General features: G+C 38.4%; 1 protein-coding gene across 5 annotated transcripts in view; it reads right to left on the bottom strand.

Annotated features, from left to right (window-relative positions):
* RELN (reelin) overlaps positions 1-20,201 on the bottom strand; it is a 462,208-nt gene that overhangs the window by 12,114 nt on the left and 429,893 nt on the right. For all 5 annotated transcript variants that reach the window (XM_080663650.1, XM_080663648.1, XM_080663649.1 and 2 more), the window contains exons 52-61: positions 19,026-19,240; positions 16,699-16,876; positions 15,084-15,259; positions 14,830-14,936; positions 13,161-13,403; positions 11,313-11,488; positions 5,617-5,690; positions 4,639-4,800; positions 3,769-3,926; positions 1,330-1,549 (exon numbers count right to left, since the gene is read on the bottom strand). In XM_080663650.1, the coding sequence (XP_080519776.1) occupies positions 1,330-1,549; positions 3,769-3,926; positions 4,639-4,800; positions 5,617-5,690; positions 11,313-11,488; positions 13,161-13,403; positions 14,830-14,936; positions 15,084-15,259; positions 16,699-16,876; positions 19,026-19,240 (1,709 nt within the window). The remainder of the gene's footprint in view (positions 1-1,329; positions 1,550-3,768; positions 3,927-4,638; positions 4,801-5,616; positions 5,691-11,312; positions 11,489-13,160; positions 13,404-14,829; positions 14,937-15,083; positions 15,260-16,698; positions 16,877-19,025; positions 19,241-20,201) is intronic.

Below are 20,201 nucleotides of genomic sequence, written 5' to 3'. Positions count from 1 at the left end.
TATCTGTACCACATGGTGTATAATTGTTAACTAAGTAGGTAGTTGTAGCTCTATATGGGTCAAGGAAAGAATCAAATTGTTTCTAGATTAACTAAGTCATGTTGATAGGAAAAAATGGGGTTGGGGGACACAGCAACTTTTGGCATCTCCACAGTTACCATACAGGAATCAATTTTATTATAGTTTGATTGTTTATCACATTGAAGACCACAGACTTGCCTTTCTGCCTCTGAAAATACATTACTAATGTTTTCCAAAGTGAAAAACCTCAATAAAACACCCATATTCTTTTTAACTAAATATTTAATTCTCAAATATACTTATAGCTATTGAACAGTTTTCAGCATTCAAGTACTATTTTAACCCAGTACTCTACAACCTTTAAAGAGCCTTGGAACCCTTCTTGAATCAAACAGACAAAAAGCTGTGTTCACACTGGCTAAGGTGGCAGAGCAGGGAAGGGCAGATGGGGAAGGAAATCCAAGCCCCAGGGTCTCTTTTTCTCTGTCACTTCCCTAGTCCATTTGCACAGTCTCTGCCCACTTTATTCTGCATTAATATGCAGCTCCTACAGCATGTGAATTTTTATTTTTATTTATTTATTTAAATATATTTTATTGATTTTTTTTTTACAGAGAGGAAGGGAGAGGGAGAGAGTTAGAAACATCAATGAGAGAGAAACATCAATCAGCTGCCAAGGTACATGCCCTTGACTGGAATCGAACCTGGGACCCTTGAGTCCGCAGGCTGATGTTCTATCCACTGAGCCAAACCGGTTAGGGCAGCATGTGAATTTTTAAAGTTCCCACCCACCCATCCATGCTCCGTTTCTAGCTATTGTAACTACATATGCTGCATATAGATATATGTTTGTGTGACTGCAAATCTATTTCACATATACATTTACATTTTTTAACATTTACATTTATATGCTTGCAATGGTCGACATCAAATTATCTATATAGATTATCCCTAGCTGACTATTTATTTATTTATTCAACTTTATTGAAATACAATTGACATAAAATGCTGTGTAAGTTCAAGATGTACAATGTGTTGATTTGATATCAATTTTTGTATTTGGCCATTTCTCTAGGCTTATGCCTATGATCGCACTACTCAGTATGTGGAGAAATGTAAGGTAATTGTACAATAAACTTAAGCAAAGTATAATTCTGAGTTGTGAAACACAATGATTCCTCATACCAAATTGGGTTTCCACAGCTTCGTGACACCTGTGTCATTAAGTTTGTGATCATATTTGACAGTGGATGATGACCAGTCTTGAACTGATTCTGTGTCTGAACTATAACACGGGAGTTTTGTTACCTTGCTCGAGTGAGATCCAGAGGTTTGGTGGCAGCTTGCCTTATCTGGCAGCCATTGAAATAGAGCGAGTCCCCATGGGCATAGGGTGCCAGCTGCCCACAGCCACTTCCTATCACTCCGCCTTGAATGGTCTCCCAGTTTGCCTCGGTGACTCTCGCTGACTCAAAATTATCTTTAATATAACTGGGAAGATCACGACTGAAAACAGAGCAATCATCACCTAGAGGGAAGGGATTAAGTGTACAAATTAGCTGCAACAAGCAGAATGACCAAAGATTAAGAACAAGTATTCAATTTCAAATTTAACCCATTGTTGTTACTGGAAGAATGACAAAATACCCAACAGATATAGACTCCCTGAAATAAATGTTTCTCCTTTATTTTAGCAATTATTGGCTAACATTGTTGAAATAAATCCCATTATCTCTGAGTCAATGTTCACTAAAATATATAGTTGCTAATCTACTTCTTGCTTATGTGAACCTATATTTAAATACCACAGCATCTGGCTGGGCCTGCCTACAGACCAATGATGGGTCTTAGCAGGGAGCTTCCTCCCTGGCATGAGAGGCCAGCCTAATACCTTTCCCCTAGCATGATTCTGTAGCAGAAAATAAGATAAATCATATTCTTGTTCTTCTAGCCCTATACTTGAGGATTCTTGAGAGCAGAGTCTGTATATCATTCATCATCGGATTCCAGCACCTAGCACAATACTTAGCACATACATGACATTCAATCATGAAGGTGGGATAAGTAAATGCATAATGAATAAACTGGATGTGTCTCTCAGAGACCATTGAGCTGAAATACTCACATTAGGTAAGATGGTACATTAGCAAATGTGTATGTGCTTGCGTTTCCCATTGCTTTCAACAGCCCAACTTTCCTAAATGCCCACAATAGTTTAAAATGAAAAGGTCACAGAGCTCTGCTGGATCAGGGGCGAGGGAAAATTCCAGACATCCAGGACTCCTTGTGAGACATCTGATTTCGTCATTTGCCTCAAGATCAAATTCCCCAGCTAATACACAGCCAGACCCGCCAGTCTCAGCAGGAATGAAACCAGGTGAAAAAGATGACCGCTAAGTAATTTCTAATATCAGAGATATGCAGCAGTCAACATTAATCACACTCATTTCATTAGTAGGCAAGGAAATAGCATCAACCAAGAAATCTAACTAGATTCTACTCCAGAATTCAAATCTCTGGCTTCTTTCATTGTACACTTGGGTAAGTTGCAAAACTTGGCCCCTGTTGGATAAATCTCTCAGCTATGAGACAGCAATGCTTACTGGGAAGAATAACATGAGCACCAGCCTCTATTCTGACACTTACTAGCTCTGTGATCTTAGGCAAGTCACTTAACCTCCTTGTCTCAGTTTCTTTATCTGTAAAGTGGGACTGACTATAATTAGCTGACTTACGGGATATCATACACACTAAACGACTCTGCCAAATGATTGGTGGACACGGTATAACTAGCAAAGCATAAGACAAAGTAAGGATTCCTTCAAAAGAGATTTCTTGAGCATCGCTATATGACAAGAGTTAAGCTCTGAGACTATAACGGTAATTATATAAAGTGAACTTTGTAACAACAGAGGCAGAAATATTGCATTAGACTCCCAGGAGTGGGGAACCTTTCTCTGCCAAGGGCCATTTGGATATTTTTAACATAATTCACTTAATATAAATTTGTGTTGCTATGAAAAAAGCTCCTATATTTATTGAATTTGGAGTCCCATCTGTGGTTGCCTTGGCAGGGCCGGACCAAATGGTTTTGTGGGCCAGACATTCCCCACCCCTGCTGATTAGGGGACAGCAGGGCTGCAAGCTGACAGAGCAATGTTTTATGATGTCAGGAGCTGAGAAGCTACTCTGTCCCAAGGATACTCCAGCTCCTAGAAACTCAAGCAGTAAAAATGTTTTTTTTAATATATATTTTTTTGAGTTATGAAGGCTTTTTTTTTTCTTTTTTGTGATAGAGTAACTTGGGAAACAGAATGTCTTGAATTGTCACTGAATTGTCAGCTACATCTTGGGAGGGCAGTGGCAGCTGCTGTTGGGAGAGGCCATGAGAGAGAAGAAATATTGGCAAAGTAGCCACGGATAGGCAGCTAGGCCAGAGAGGAGAGCAGTCCAGGGTGGAAATAAAATGTGGGAGGCAGGGAATTGAATGGAAGATGGGGAATGTGAGGAACTATAGAATTCCTGAGTGGATAAAACCTGCATTAAAAAATACCTCAAGGAACATAGCATGAAATTATCCTTGATAATTCATTCCAAAGATAAATAACTTTGGGATCAGAGTGTGTCATCTATCCCAAACCCCTCAGGCTGGAGTTTCTATCCATTTCCTAGTGGCCTTTGTATTCGTGCTGAGAGAAGGAGAACAGCACGCTCTCCTGGATCGAAACGGCAGCCTGGGATCCAGACCTTGGAAGCTCTCATCGCAGATGCAGACGGCGCCCGTGGTGCAGTACCCGTGCCCGCTGCAGAGCTTGGGGCAAGCCTCTCCGATGTACACGTGGTCAATCGCCCAGCTTTGCTTCTCAGTTTCTTCCCCCTTCTGGATCCAGCGGAACTGTGTTGCACTGAAAGTCCCACAGAGAACAGGAGGCATTCAGAAGGCAGCTCTTTCCCATGGCTGTGCCCAGCCTCTGACCGTGGCAATGGGGACTATTTCTCAGAAAAGGGCTTCCCAAACCTCCCCCTTAAGCACTAACTCACAGAGGTGAGTGGATGTCTACTCCTAAAACGTTGGGAGTATCCCCCAACACACTATTTTGGAAGTTTGTGCCTTCCCTAAAAATTTTCTGTGTATTTTCTCTTCTATTCCATTAGTCTGTGCCCATTTTTCCTACAGAGGTTTATCGTTTTCTAAATCTTTGAGGAAAATGAATTTTTGTAACCTGACCAACACTGCACACCCCAGAGGCTGTTTGTATCTGGACTGAGTGCAGCCTTTGGGAGCACAGAACATGGGGGGAGATATGCTGCCAACTCCAGGTCTTTGGGGATCTGTGATTGGGGCCTGTGAATGAGTTTGGCATGTGCTATGGTCTTTAGTCAAAAGAAAATTTGAGATCTATGAGTCCTCTACAAATATGACCCTATTTCTTCCCAGGCTATGCAATTGCCATTTTGTGGCAGAGGTTGGTGAGAGGAAGGAGAGAAGAGGAGACAGGGTACTAAGGCTGCAACTAAAACTCCAGCCTCATTTTATCAGTTGTTCTCAGCTCACTGCTTGAGCTTGGTAGAGACTGCCAGATAATCCTGCAAAGTTTACCTTAGTATGCAACCTACCTGGAGGAGACATGGTCAGGCAGCTGAATGGTGATTCTCTTCCAGCTCGAGCTATTGACAGCATTGTAGATGGTGGCCTCATGGAACTGAAAGGGGGAACAGCCAATGCTGTTTGAAGAGGATGGAAGGCATTGGCTCTGGACCAGCTGCCAGGAATCAGATCTGCAGAAACCAAAGAGGTTGCATTAGACAGCTCAGGAAAAATATTTGACCTGTCTAATGTGGACATAATGCTTTGGGTTTGGGTTAAAGTAAGATATTTCAATGTAAATGTCCTATTCCCTATACATATTTATAATTACAGACATCAAAAAGAAAACTTGAAAATAACTGCACGCAAGATCTATTCTAATTCTTTACAAGCAAATGAATATATTCACAGACAACAGAATAAAATAATAGCATTCAAGGTGCTGCATTCTAATGGCTTCCTCCCCCTGATATTGTTACCAGAAACATACCCGGAGTGGACTGACAAAATTCTCGGTCTTACCAAACTTAACTCCCTATAACTCATTTTTAAAAGTGGTGGTGGGAGGCAGGCCTATCAGCACCCTTGGATGGTAACTGTTCTGTGTCAGTCTTTTATTCGATCTGGCTACTATGCTTAGGAGATGTGACTGGCCTAAGCATATTCAGATCTCTCACTGACTAACATTTTCATTAAGGTTGGTTGAAAATGAGCAACATTTGTACTTTCAGGACAAATGTCGTGTTTTCCTTATTTTAAAATATAAAGTTTTTGGGTTTTTTTTGGCTGCAGCCTAGTATGAAAATAGACTTTTCTTGGTTTGAAGAAACAATGTGAAAATAAGATGTGTAAATTTTATATGCATGAAATTTGTACATGTGAAATACGCATGAGCGGACACTTTTAATACAAAATATTGTTCCTCTGTAAACAGTTGCCCTAAAAGTAGACAACCATTTGAACTGTGTATTCAGCTTTGGAGGAAATGTAACAATTATTTCACAAACCTTGCATCCTTAGTGTACTCCAACATTACGGAATGAGGGTCACCACAAGAAGTGGCTTCACAACCCACTACAATCTAAAACAAACATAAACAATCAATGTGAACCAGGCAGGATTAAATAATATCTACATTAAATAGAAATCCTATCAGTCTTCATTATGATTAGTAGTCAAAAAACATTCATCGAAGCTTTTATAGAGAAACCTGCCAAAACACCAAGAATACATTCTTTTGACTTCAGCTAAAGACATGCAATTTTGCATGGAGATGAGAATTAAGGTTAAATAAGTACTATTCCTATTTATTTAATTAGTATAACATATTAATCATAAATTTAGAAACTATAAATTGGCCAAAGGAAAGTTATATTAGAAGAATTAATGGAAAGAAACTCAAAGTATTACTGGTTCAAAACATTGTCATTGATATCCTAATCTTTGATGCTACTATTTTTATTTATAATTTAAAATAGCAATTTTAAAAAAATATACTTTATTGATTTTTTACAGAGAGGAAGGGAGAGGGACAGAGTTAGAAACATCGATGAGAGAGAAACATCAATCAGCTGCCTCCTGCATACCCCCCCACTGGGGATATGCCCGCAACCAAGGTATATGCCCTTGACCGGAATCGAACCTGGGACCCTTGAGTCCGCAGGCTGACGCTCTAGCCACTGAGCCAAACCGGTTAGGGCTAAAATAGCAATTTTTAATGACCTAATATTCATTCTCAGGGTTTTTCCATTTCCATATGAATAAAAGCTTTGCATATTACATGCACTTAAGTATTTGAATAATCAATAATGCATAAATGTTATAAAAATTTGGTGATTCAAATTTAAGTCCTAATCATCTACTTAATCAACAAGTCCCATTTCAGGGTTATTATTGGAGAAGGTTAGTGATAAAAATTTCAGGCCAAGAGACAACCAAGATGGCGGCATAGGTAAACACCTGAACTTGCTGCCATGCACAACCATATCAAAACTACAACTAAAAGACAAAACAAATATCATCCAGAACCACGGGAAGGCTGGCTGAGTGGAAATTCTACAACTAGAAGGAAAGAGAAAAGCGCATTGAGTCTGGTAGGAGGTGTGGAGGTGTGGAAGTGTGGAGGTACGAAGGTGCACGGGAAAGGGGCTGGCAACTGGGTACGCTGTTGTCTTTTTCAATCAGGAGGGAGACACAAGCTCCCCACTGCTCTAAACTCCAGTTCCTGGCGAGACTCTGGGGACCCAAACTCATACAGAGAGAAACTGGACTGTCTGGCATCAGGACGGAATACGAGGGCGGCTTTCTCTCAGAGGTGCTTGCAGCGATCATTGTTCCTGCACAGTGCCGCGGGACACAGAGACCCAGGGGCCTCTTTGGGACAGGGCTGATGGGCAGCCATTGCTGTTTGCTCTGCCCTGGTGATTCCCTGAGACCCCACACCACCCCACCCAATTTACAACCCCACCCAAGCTGTGTGCAGAGGCTTTTGCATATGAATGGACTGGCCTTTTACAATCTAAAACCTAACAGACTGCAGCTGGGTCAGAGAGCCCCAGAGCTTCCAAAAGAAGGCCCAAGGCTCCACAGCAGCTTGCATTGCTTCACAGCTGGGCCTCATCTGGGCACCTCCAAACCCCAAACAAAGAGGAGGAATCTGCAGATCTCTCTGTAGCTCCTGCTGGGTGGCCTCAGGCAGTGGCTGACTTTGCACCTCCTTGGAGATCCAAGAGCCAGTGTACCCAGTGGTTCAGAGTGAGACCATCCAGATTACAACTCTTCACATCCATAAGTGACACACTCAGGGGGCAGACTTAGTGAGCACCAAAGCCCCACTGAAGCAAGTCCTGCCCCATAAGGGTGTCTCTAGCACAGAAGTTCTCCCATTGTAGACAAAAATGGTCCTCACAGCCAACTGGCCTGGAGGTCAATTCCTCCCAGTGATGCCAACAGCAATCAAGGCTTAACTAGAACAAGACTGTGCACACAGCCCACAAAGGGGTGCACCAAGAGTGTCCATCTTAGGTAATTAGGGAGGCTGAGCCACTGGGCCCTATAAAAGACACCTAGCACACAAAGCCACTCTATCAACACAGGGAAGCAGCCAAAATGCAGAGACAAAGAAACAGGTCACAAATGACAGAAATGGAGGTAAGCAAACAACTGGATATAGAGTTCAAAACCACGGTTATAAGGTTACTCAAGAATCTTCTAGAAACCTCTGAGAAATATAGTGAGACCCTCAAGGATATGAAAAAGGACCAATTAGAAATTAAGCATACACTGACTGAAATAAAGAATAATATACAGAGATCCAACAGCAGACTAGAGGATCCCAAGAATCAAGTCCAAGATATGAAATACAAAAAAGAAAACAAACAAACACCCAACTGGAAAAGCAAAAAGAAAAAAGAATCCAAAAATATGAAGATAGTGTCAGGAGCCTCTGGGACAACTTCAAGCGTACCAACATCCGAATTATTGGGGTGCCAGAAGAAGAGAGAGAGCAAGATATTGAAAACCTATTTGAAGAAATAATGACAGAAAACTTCCCCTACCTGGTGAAAGAAATAGACTTACAAGTCCAGGAAGCGCAGAGAACCCCGAACAAAAGGAATCCAAAGAGGACCACACCAAGACACATCATAATTAAAATGCCAAGAGCAAAAGACAAAGAGAGAATATTAAAAGCAGCAAGAAAAACAGTTAGTTACCTACAAGGGAGCACCCATATGACTGTCAGCTGATTTCTCAACAGAAACTATGCAGGCCAGACAGGAGTGGCAAGAAATATTCAAAGTGATGAATAGCTAGAACCTACAACCAAGATTACTCTACTCAGCAAAGCTATCATTTAGAATTGAAGGGCAGATAAAGAGCTTCACAGATAAGAAAAAGCTAAAGGAGTTCATCACTGCCAAACCAGTATTATATGAAATGCTGAAAAGTATTCTTTAAGAAGAGGAGGAAGAAGAAAAAGGTAAAGATAAAAATTATAAACAACATATCTATCAACAAGTGAATATAAAAAGCAAGTGAATAAAAAAATCTGATGAACAGAATAAACTGGTGAATATAATAAAATCAGGGGCATAGAAAGGGAGTGGACTGACAATTCTTGGGGGGAAAGGGGTGTGGGGGGTGCGGGAGGAGACTGGACAAAAATCATATACCTATGGACGAGGACAGTGGCGGGGGTAAGGGCAGGGGTTGGGGTGGGAACCGGGTGGAGGGGAGCTATGGGGGGAAAGAAGAGGAACAACTGTAATAATCTGAACAATAAAGATTTATTAAAATAAAAATAAAAATTTCAGGCCATACATTCATGAATAAAACAACTCTGGCTTCAGAGTGAGAGAGTATGAAACATATTCTAATAGTGGAAATGGAAATCATAAAAGATATAAATAAAATGGTGTGCTGCTTCATATGAAGGGAAGATTCTATTTAAGAAGTAATAATTATGTGATGTGATAGAGGTGCTAACTATTGCTATAATGGCAATCATATTACAGTATATAAATGTATCAAATCTCCATGTTATACAACATGAATTTACATAATGTTATATGTCAAATATGTTTTAATAAAAAAATCATCAAGTTGGGTGCATGTGAACTGCTCCTGAAGCATGGAAAGAGTGTGAGAGGTAGAGATAGGAGAAAAACAGGTAGAAGAAGGATCGACTTGTAGTCTAAGGTGTTTGGCCTTAATTTGGTGGGTAATGGGAAGTCATTAAAGGTTTATGAGCAGTGGAATGATGCACTCAGAGCTGTGCTTTGTAAAGATCAACCTGAATGTGGTGAGAGATTAGAGGTGGGAAGTCTAGTTAATGGACTAGTGATTTATTAGGGCCAGAATGGAGGTAGTAACAGTGCAAACAGAGCAGATGGGATGGGTGCTAGGAACACTGACAATTCAAAGGAAAGGGTACAGTGAGTGATTAGATGTGAAAGTTGGTGAACAGGTGAAAGGTAGTGCCATGAATAGAAACAGGGAAATCAGAAAGAGGAGCTGATATGGGGAAGGAAGATATGAAATTCATTGTTAGCCATGTTGAGTTGAGATGCCAACAAAACAAAGGTGTGAAAATGTACACAAGCTACTGAAATACTAAATTAATTGTGGTACCGAGTCAAGGCTGGCCATGAGGATTTGAGAGCTGGTCATATCTTTAAGACCTGAAGCTAAGGATGAGTGATACTTCCAATGGCAGAATGTCTATGGTGGAAGAAGAAAGCCGAGAAGTACGGGGAAATGCTGACATTTAGAGAGGTGAAGGAAGAGGAGGAGCTAAAAAAGAGATAGAAGTAGGTATCAAGAAGATAAGAGCAGAATTGGCAGAGAACCCAGAAGCCAAAGGGAATGGCATGGGTTGGAGAGGACAAGGACGATAGTGCCAAATGGCACAGAGAGAAAAGGAAAGATGAGGAATGAATGAAAGCTGTCAGATGTAGAGTTTAGGAAGTCTATGGTGACTTTTAAAAATGCAGCTTTAGTGATACTTCATTAAATTGCTGGGGACAATTTTTTTTTAAACAAATTGATTTGGTTAGAGAAGAAAATGTTAGTCTCTTTAGTTCTAGGTTAATAGAGGCAGCAAAAGAGGAGGTCCCAGTCAACTGAATCAAATATGATGACTCTGATATTGGCTAGGCAGAGGGAAACCCTTATTCTTAAAGGATTAGAATGACTGGATGTGACCTATGACTCTGAACAACCTTCATGCCCTATGTTAAAGATAATCCTGAGGGAATGGTAGCATTTGGGGAGCTTGCCTCACCCTCTGGTCTCTGAAGGAGAGTTTAACATAAAGTTGAAGAAAAAGGGTGAATATTTTTTTTCTAGTAGACCTGAAGAGTTTTTTCATCTTAAAAAACAGAAACTCTTTACCCATTAAACAACTCCACATTTCTTCTACCAACTATCAGTACATTTTTATTTCTGCTAATAAGGACTCTTACTATTAACCATCATTGTAGCATGTCTCTTTAAATAAGGGCATTAGAACAATTGATGTTTGTCTTTAAAATGATCTAGTAATAAAGTGTATTTCTGTAATCCTTTTCCTTTAGTGTGTTTTGTAATAATAAAGACATCAATTGATATTGCTTTATTTTTCTCTGTCTGATTGTTAATTATCTTCTATGCCTTCCTTCACATTCTTCTATATTAATAAATATGCATTTAAAAGATTTGAGAGTCATTTAAAAATCTTTGAGGATTTGGAAGTTGCTACTGGGCTAATGTATAGGTTTGTGTTTGGAAGTAAGAGACAAAAGGAAAATGGAAAGACATAATAAAAAAGGATAAATAAAGAAGCAAAGTGGCTTGATATATGAAATAGGTATATAATAAGAAAAGTGGGAGGAGAGAAAAAAAGAGGGAGGGTGGGTAGGGTGGTGGGAGGGAGACACACACACACGCAGACAACTATTTCCAAGGTTTGGGAAAGTGAATTCAAGATTACATATCTGAGACGTAAAAATACAGTTACATTTCTTGCTATGTCCCAATATACTTACAGATTTTATATATGCTCCAATAATCCTACCTGATAAAAACTTTGTGAAAGATTACTTCTTTTATTCATAGGATAAAGTCTCTTTAATGAATGAAATCCATCATTTCCTTATCCTTGGCCAAATATAAGCATTCTCTCCACATCCCCTCCCGCAAACGTAATGCCATCCACTTCCCTTACCTTAAACTGCATCATGTACCCTGGCTGTATAATGAGCTCTCTGGAGGAGAGCACATTGTGGGTCTTGTCTTTCTTTTTATTTGGCCAGTAGAGGTGGAAGGAGGGATTGCCACAGAATCCTGCTGTCCTTACTGCATTAGGGTAAAAACTCCAGTTTTCTTCATGGGAAGTGCCTTCTGTTAAGGTAAATTGGAAATAATATGGCATGTTATTCTCTTGAGCTGACTGGCTTATTGTTGAATTACTTGAGCTTTCTGTTTACTCTTTAAGATTTATTCTTATTCTATTTAACTGCTATAAATATAAATCCAAGCTGAGAAATCAAATCTAGAAAAGATTATTAACTACTAGTACTTAAAACGATTACCCAACTTTTAAAATGTGATTGCTATTTTGTTCGCCAGTTTATTTTGTTCATTAGGTTCCACATATACATAATCCATGGACACAGAAAATAGTGCAGTGAAGGCCTAGGGAGGGGGCAGGAGTGGGGAGGAGGGGGTCAATGGGAAAAAACAAGAACAAAAAACAAGGGGGCATCTGTAATACTTTCAACAATAAAGATAAATTTAAAAAATAAAATGTAATTGCTAGTCTGGGTAACTTTCACCATTGCAAAATGATTCTTGGTATACTTTTTAAAAAATTCTTTATTGTTAAAAGTATTAAGTAAGTCTCTTTTTTCCCCCATTGACCTCTTCCCAGCTGCCCCACCCTCCAGCACATGCCCTCACCCCACTACTATTTGTGTCCATTGGTTATGCTCATATGCATGCGTACAAGTCCTTTGGTTGATCTCTTACCCCCTAGCATCCCGCCTTCCCTCATAGGTTGGACAGTCGGTTCAATGCTTCTATGACTCTGGTTCTATTTTTGTTCATCAGTTTATGTTGTTCATTATATTCCACAAATGAGTGAGATCATGTGATATTTATCTTTCTCTGACTGGCTTATTTCTCTTAGCATAATGTTCTCCAATTCCATCCATGGTGTTGCAAATGGTAAGAACTCCTTCTTTTTTACAGCAGCATAGTATTCCATCATGTAGATGTACCACAGTTTTCTAATCCACTCATCTGCTGATGGGCATTTAGGCTGTTTCTAAATCTTAGCTATGGTAAATTATGCTGCTATGAACATAGGGGTGCATATATCCTTTCTGATTGGTGTTTCTGATTTCTTGGGATATATTCCTAGAAGTGGTATTAATGGGTCAAATGGAAGTTCCATATTTAATTTTCTGAGGTAACGCCATACTGTTTTCCACAGTGGCTGCACCAGTCTGCATTCCCACCAGCAGTGCACGAGGGTTCCTTTTTCTCCGCATCCTCGCCAGCACTTGTCGTTGGTTGATTTGTTGATGATAGTCATGCTGATGGTGTGAGTTGGTACCTCACTATCATTTTGATTTGCTTCTCTCGGATGATTAGTGACTCTGAGCATGTTTTCATATGTCTCTTGGCCTTCTGTATGTCCTCTTTCAAAAAGTGTCTATTTAGGTCCTTTGCCCATTTTTTTGAGATTCTTGGTATACTTTTAACCCAATGTAATGTATATCTCTGCAGTAAAGAAATTCCTAAAGAAACTGAAATTATTTTGGGGTATTGAAATTTCAAATTATATTTGGAGCTAGACATTTCGTCTTTAACAGGATTTATTAAATTCTCAGTTGATATTTCAACAAGCCACCAGCCTCGAAGATTTATAAACTACAGGGCAAAACAATAGGTAACATTTGTTGAGCACTAAATATATGCTAAGCACTATTCTAAATTTTCTTGTAGTAATTCATCCAAAAACACAGACAAACCGCTCACAGGAAAGACTGTTCAACGTCTTGTTTCTTACCATCATCAAAAGTGTCGACCAGTTGACTGGGATTGATCTCTGCTCCACCAATCAAAATGTTGTCTAGTGCCCACTGAGCACGCTCTACTCCGGAAACCACAAGTCTGTTGCTGGTCACAAAAGGCTGCCACCAGCGAAGCCGAGTTGTGTTGGTGAGGGCGTCTTCAGGAAGAAGTATGTAGTCATGTCTAACAGAAATGTATTTCTGATAATCCATCTCATGCAGCAAAGTCCAAGTAATTCCTATAACAACAAATAAATCAACATAGTAACATATCTGGGGAAAACCCCCACAAACGACTGGTGTACAGCAGTTACTGCAAGCTTCTGAAAAAAAAAAAAAAAAGAAACTTCAACCAATGAGAATTTATTTCATTGACTTTAATGGAAAGACTCAGCACTTATAAATATTGTTGCAACATGAGGCTGATGATAAGAAGGGAAGGGTATTTAGAAATACTTGGCCAAAGATAAAAACTCTAAACATTATATATTTTCTGCCTTTAAAATTTTGTGCTAGATTCCTAATATGTATTATTCCTTATGAATAATGAGAAACATCCACATTTTGCATGCTTCTAGACAAGAACTGCTATTATTTAAAAATATAGCCATTACAATTCTACGCAATTTGTGGTTTATTGGACTGATATGAACATTCCCTCTTAACAACTGATATGACTGTAGATGGGATGTTTAAATTATTTAAGAAAACACCTTTTGAATACACACAGTACTTTAGGGCCATCCATTTATATGCTAGTTATTAAGAATATCTACCTGCTAAAGCTGATTCTCAAGACCTCATCACATTATTTCTGGTTTCAGCTACTTCCAAATAATAAAACAGAATTTGGCTAAAATAGTTTATGACACACTTGCAAATTCAGACTATCTTCTTTCACAATTAATGATGTTTTTAGAATCTTGTAGGTTCTCTTAGAATTTATTACACACATGTTCACATGAAAGCTTTTTAAAACACTTTAAAATGTTTTTAAAATTACCTTTTCCTTTGAAAACTATATAAAAATTATTTTTAATGGTATAATTTATAATGTAGCTTCAGTTAAGCATAGAGATTTTTTTCTTTACTCATAAACTTTGGAGATTATTTATTTAATATTTTATTTATTTTCCTTAATTGAAAAAATTTTAAATTACAGTTGACATTCAATATTATATTAGTTTCAGGTGTACAGCATAGTTGTTAGACATTTACATAACTTATGAAGTGATCTCCTGATAAGTCTACCCCCTGGACTCCATACAACTTTTTTTTTTTTTTTTAAAGGGAAGAGCGTGAACGCAGTCCCCCACTACCACAAATTATGCAGTCGAGTTTCCCACATTTGGGGAAATCACAGGGGTCAGCACATCCGGAGTGCAATGGATAAGCCTCGCCCTGGGAAAACCACCTTCGTGATCATGGTATCTCCCCTGCCAGGTAAGTATCCATACAACTTTTTAATGTGATTTCTCTCTTGTTCCTTTATTTGGTAGGATTTTGCTAACACAGAAGTCACATGTATGGAATGTATAACACAACTAAAATCCGTAACTTCCTCTTTGTAAGTTTCACTATTCTCTTTGCAAAGACTTTTCGGAGGGGCACTGGATGGAATTTGGGAACCTGCTCCAAGGTATGGCTTTCACCCCTGAAACGTGCCTCCATCCGTAGAGTAGTCCAACAGCACGCCTTCTTTCCGGCAGATGGGCCGATGGCAGGAGGTCATGTTGTTCTCACTGCCGATGCGTCCCCAGTATTGCAGGAATCTGAATGCAAGCACACATTATCCATCAGAATGGTAAATTAGAACAAATACTCTACTCAAATCCTGGAGAACAACTTCTCCCACACGTGTTCCTTGCTTTGGGGCCAATATGCTAAGTTGTGATGAAAATAAACTCAAAATGACTTACTTTGCCCCTCTGAGATCCAAATCTTGAGTAATAGCTTGTCTCACAGTGGATCCCCCAAAATAGAGTGCAGTGTCCTCGGCAAGAATCCCACAGTCGGTACAAGTACTCCCACCTTCTAAGGACATCCATAAATCAGGTTTGATTTCTTCACTGTCAAAGCGTTCCTTCAGAAAAGTCTGGAAAAAAATAAGTAGCATGTGGTTAAAAATAATTTCAGATAATAATTATGGAATTGTTAAGTTAATTCAGAATTACATCTTGGACTTTAAAAATTAGAGCTGATGCTCGGCTGGTGTAGGCTCAGGGGTTGAGTGTTGACCCATGAACCAGGAGGTCACGGTTCTCTTCTTGGTCAGGAATATGCCTCGTATTCAGGCTCAATCCCCAGTGGGGTCATGGGGAAGGCAGCCAATCGATGATTTTCTCTCATCATTGATGATTCTCTCTCTCCCTCTCCCTTCTTCTCTGAAATTATTAAAAAAAATAAAAAAATTAGAGTTAGTGTTAAATGGTTTTCCAAGGATATTAAAAAAAAAAGGATAGCTTCACATGTTCTTTTCAATCATATAGTGAAGATCATTTAAACTTAAATAATGTTTAATAATTAGAATTTAAAGTCTAGAGAGAATCTTAAAACAATTATAAGGTTGAGTAGAGTAATACTCCTATTTGTAAAAATGTTACTTAAGCATATACTCCCAAATTATGTTTATTTACATGGTTTATAAAAGTAGTATTATAATTTATTATGATATTATGAAACATGCAGAGTAGATAATTAAATATTAGGGTTCATTATGGCTACATTTTGTGTAAAATTATTTCATCTCCTCACATCATAACAAGATCTTGATTATTCATTTTTCCCATAGTATATTCTTTTTGTCCATAATACAGTTTTGCATTGCGTTGAGGAACCCAATGTTTTCTAATGGTAGAAATATGTCATGGAAATAATTTGTTAGAATTATTATTGCAGCAATTATACAGAAAAACTATACACTCTTTTCCACTTATTTAAGAGAGTTATCTAGTTGTTATCTTATTGTGTAGTTGAAATGATTTAAATAGATCTTCTTCAGACTTAGAACATGATCATCTCTGTGGTTAAAGATGTGTAGTCAGATGTGAACCTTACCTCGCTGATGTTAGCAAATCAATGCAATTTTAAAAATGGAGGTTTACATGTAAGGACTCTAGTCTGAAGACATGCATTGTTAACCATGGAAACTCTCATTAGAAAGATTTGAATCATAATATAGATTTGTACAATTTCTAATTCATCTGAAGAATGCTAATGAAATTTGAATGTCATGAAAGAAACTACATTTTATTTTTAGTTTATTCATTGTGACTATGTTTCTTATGTTATAATACATTATTTATATACTTTGCTCCACACAGCCTGTGTATTTGTGAATTGGGTAAATTGTATTTGTGAATTGGGTAAATCTTGATCTAAGAAACCTATGACATTTTTTAGTTTCTATCCAAAGAATTTATTTCCTGGGGCCCCCAAAGAACATTGTATAAATTATTAGTCTCACACGTAAGCGGGTTATTAAGTCAGGGCCTACAATTCAAGTCCATGCTCCATCAGGGACTTTGACATTACCTTCAGAGCGTGAGTCAAGTAGCAGTTGGGCCCAGAGAATCCTGGATCACAGATGCACTGTTCCTTTAAGCAATCTCCATGGCCCCTGCAGTTGTCCAAGCATCCAGGGCCCAGGTAGAAATTATCGATTGCCCACTGCATATCTGAGTACTTTTGATAAAACCTAAACCTTATTGGACTATTAGCAACACAAAAGCAGAGGAGTGAAAAACAAACGTTAACTTTATTCAGGTTCATTTTCCTGTGCGTACATTCAGTGTGCAAGAGAAAACACATTTAAGACACTCTGAGAGTATGAAATGGATTAATAAAAATGTTTCCTGACTGTCATTATATTTTTCTTTCTAGTCATGGAACTTTAAAACTAGTTTCATTTAAATTTTATAACATATGAACAAACTTGTACAACACAATGAAAACACAGAAAAATATCTATTTCAAGCAATAGGAGCATTTTAAAGCACACAATTATTTAAAACATTGCATATGAACTTGAGTCCAGTGATTGCATCATAATTTAGATTCATTAACTGCATTTCTGAAATTGTGCAGAAGGTGAGCAAATCCTTGGACAGAGCCTTGTCAGCATGCACACAGCCCTCAGGTGATTGGGAAACAGAAACTTCTGAATTCCCCAAAGATAATCAATATTCTCAGAGTAACTATGCTAATTAGAAAACAAATTTGAAAGGGTTATATTAAAGGACATTTTCTTGAGATTTTAATTTCATCATTGTTCTTCTCTGCCTTCTGGGAAAAATACAAACCTCATAATTAACCTTATATTAAAATACTCCACACCATGTTGGTGTAAAGAGTCCAAAGTGCATGAGGGAACTTTCTGGGGTGATATAAATGTTCTGTACCTTGGTTCATGTGGTGGTTTACATGGGTTACACAATGGTAAGAGCTCACTGCACTAAACAATTAAGACATGTGCATTTTACTGAATGTAAGTTGTACTTCATTATAAAAAAGAAAAGAGAGAACAGGAGGGGGAAAATGAGGAAGGATGTTGTGGTGGCTTCCCAGCATGCATTTTACCCCAGATGAGTCATATGAGATAATCTTCAAAATATAATTGCCTTAACTATTGACTGAGTCAGGAAAGGGCATTCTTGAGTTAATTCGTACCAATGGGATGCAAGGAGATGCTTGCTCTGGCTCTCTTTGAAAGAAAAGCAACTCTCTCTCCCATTGAACACAGGTACGAATGCATTCTGCTCCAATTTTCTGAAAGTCATCTATGGTCAGGGGAACCAGCCTGAAGGCTGAGTGTGGCCAATGTGTGGACAGTGGAACAAAGAGTAAACGTTAAGAGTAAGAAATAACAATGTCCTTAAACATTGTTATTGTGAATCATTTATCTTTGGATTATTTTCATTATAGATATAATACATTTCATTTTTAATTGAGCCCGTTTGAATTGGCTTTTTTGTTACCAGCAGCTGAAAGTATCCTGATTTGGCTTCCTATTGTGCTAATTGACCAAGCCCTTTAGATTTGTTCCTGAAAACTGTGAATGCTTATGTAGTAAATGATAGCTATAAACACTGGAAAAGCTATGTGTAAGCACCTTATTCAAAAGGCTTTATGTATTCTGGTCATATATCATAACTCTCTTTTACGAGAAAGTTTTTCATTTAGCCACGCACTATGATTCATATGATGGAAGTTCACCTATCATTTTCTTAATGTATCTTTTTTCCTAATTTTACAGTTGAAGATAAATCTTTTGGAATTGCCTTAAATTAACTTATCCACAGACTTTTCAGAGAACAGTTTAATCATCTTGGCTCACAACTGATCCAGACTAATTACTTTTCACTGCAGGTACAGAATATAATGCTTTGATAAGAGAAAAATGAAACCTACGAACCATACTTGTACAAATAGTATGAAGAGTTAGGATTTGTACAAACAGCATAATGAGTTATGATTTTGCTCCTGGCTTTGTCTATCATAGGTTGACAAGGCCATAATGAGGAAAGCGTATGATGTGTGGTGGACCACAGTCTACAGGTCCATAAGGTAACATACACCTCTCATCTGGCTCCCAGGCCATCACTATTGTTCTATCCCCATTTGCAGACACTGAGGTATGTAACATGAAAGGGCCTGCCAAGGTCCGTCTTGACAAGTCTGAGAATTACAATTTGAGATTTCCTTGACTTAGCCATTCATGAGGTCACCAATTTAGAGAGCCTTTAGAGTTAGGGAGGAAGACAGCATTTTACTCACAATCACACAGACGCTCAGGCTCAATCAGGGTCCCTAATCTACTCCTGGATGGTTGGAACCAGGCTTTATTTTAATTTTCTACTTACTTTCCCACTAAGCTTTCAGGGAGGGGGTAAGTGATCCTTTTCCATCCTTTCGTCGGAAAGAATACAGATGGCTGAGAAACACTTCCAGAGCATTTTGGGTCCGCAGGTAGGCACTGAGGGACCAGATAATTCCAGCTCACACCAAAGTCAGTAGAATACTGCACATGAATTTGATTTTGAGCAACTTTTTCAGATACTTTACATCCAACAGAGATCTAATAAACAGAAAAGCAAGCTTGTTAATATATTAAACTCATATTACATGTTTCTACTCTAAGGACGTGGCACAAAAAACTTGCTGATCATTTGATAGACACTGCACCCCATCTATCCTATATTTTCAGGTTCATTCCTTGTTCTGCTGATGTGTGGGAAAGTTGACATGGTTGCTCCAGGTGACACGATATAGAGAGTGCCAAATACATTGGGCAGGGAGTTTGGAAAGAAGCTGAAACCTGTGCTTTTGCCATGGTTGGCTGATTGCCTGGGGAGGCCTGGGCCCTCTTACAAATTGTTGTTTGTTGTGCTAATGGTCTGGCGCTTCTCTTTGGCAGAATGCTGACCTAGAAGGATTGCTAACAGCTTTACCAAGTTTATTATTTTGTCCTACAACTTATGACTCTCAATAAATCACTCTCAATTACAAGTAAGACATAATGAAGTGATAACAGAAGGTACTTTGATGGAGGTAGCCATAATGCAGCATTTGTTGCTAATACAGTGCAGGTAAGGTAGACAGAATAAACTGGTTGACATAAAATCTTAGCCAAAATTAACGCTGGCATTAATGCTACTCATGCCTTTGTTTCCCATAATTTTCTTTCTTCAGAAAAATTAAAATGCTCTTGTAAAAAAAGTAGATATAACCATACTAACTTTAATCCTTTTGTAAAGGAAAAGATTGCCAGTTGGAATCAGTATCCTACATATTTATCAATATTTGCTCTATTAGTATTTAACCCTGAGCCGAAGCACATTTACTCTTATGAAAGGTTCATCCTGAAATAGTTCAGAAGTAAACTACATTAGGTCAGTAAGTTATAAATAGTTGAGTTGTATACCTTAATATTAAATTTTATATTTCAAAGTATATATTAAGTCAATGAAGTAGATGATCTTTGTCTCTACAGTTGCTTTTTCATTTTTATATTGCTAGTATATGGTTACTTGTGCAAT

Source organism: Plecotus auritus, assembly GCF_963455305.1.
Source record: "Plecotus auritus genome assembly, chromosome: 4".
Taxonomy (NCBI): domain Eukaryota; kingdom Metazoa; phylum Chordata; class Mammalia; order Chiroptera; family Vespertilionidae; genus Plecotus; species Plecotus auritus.
The sequence above is the reverse complement of the archived record's forward strand: the minus strand, read 5'-3'. Positions and strand labels throughout refer to the sequence as shown.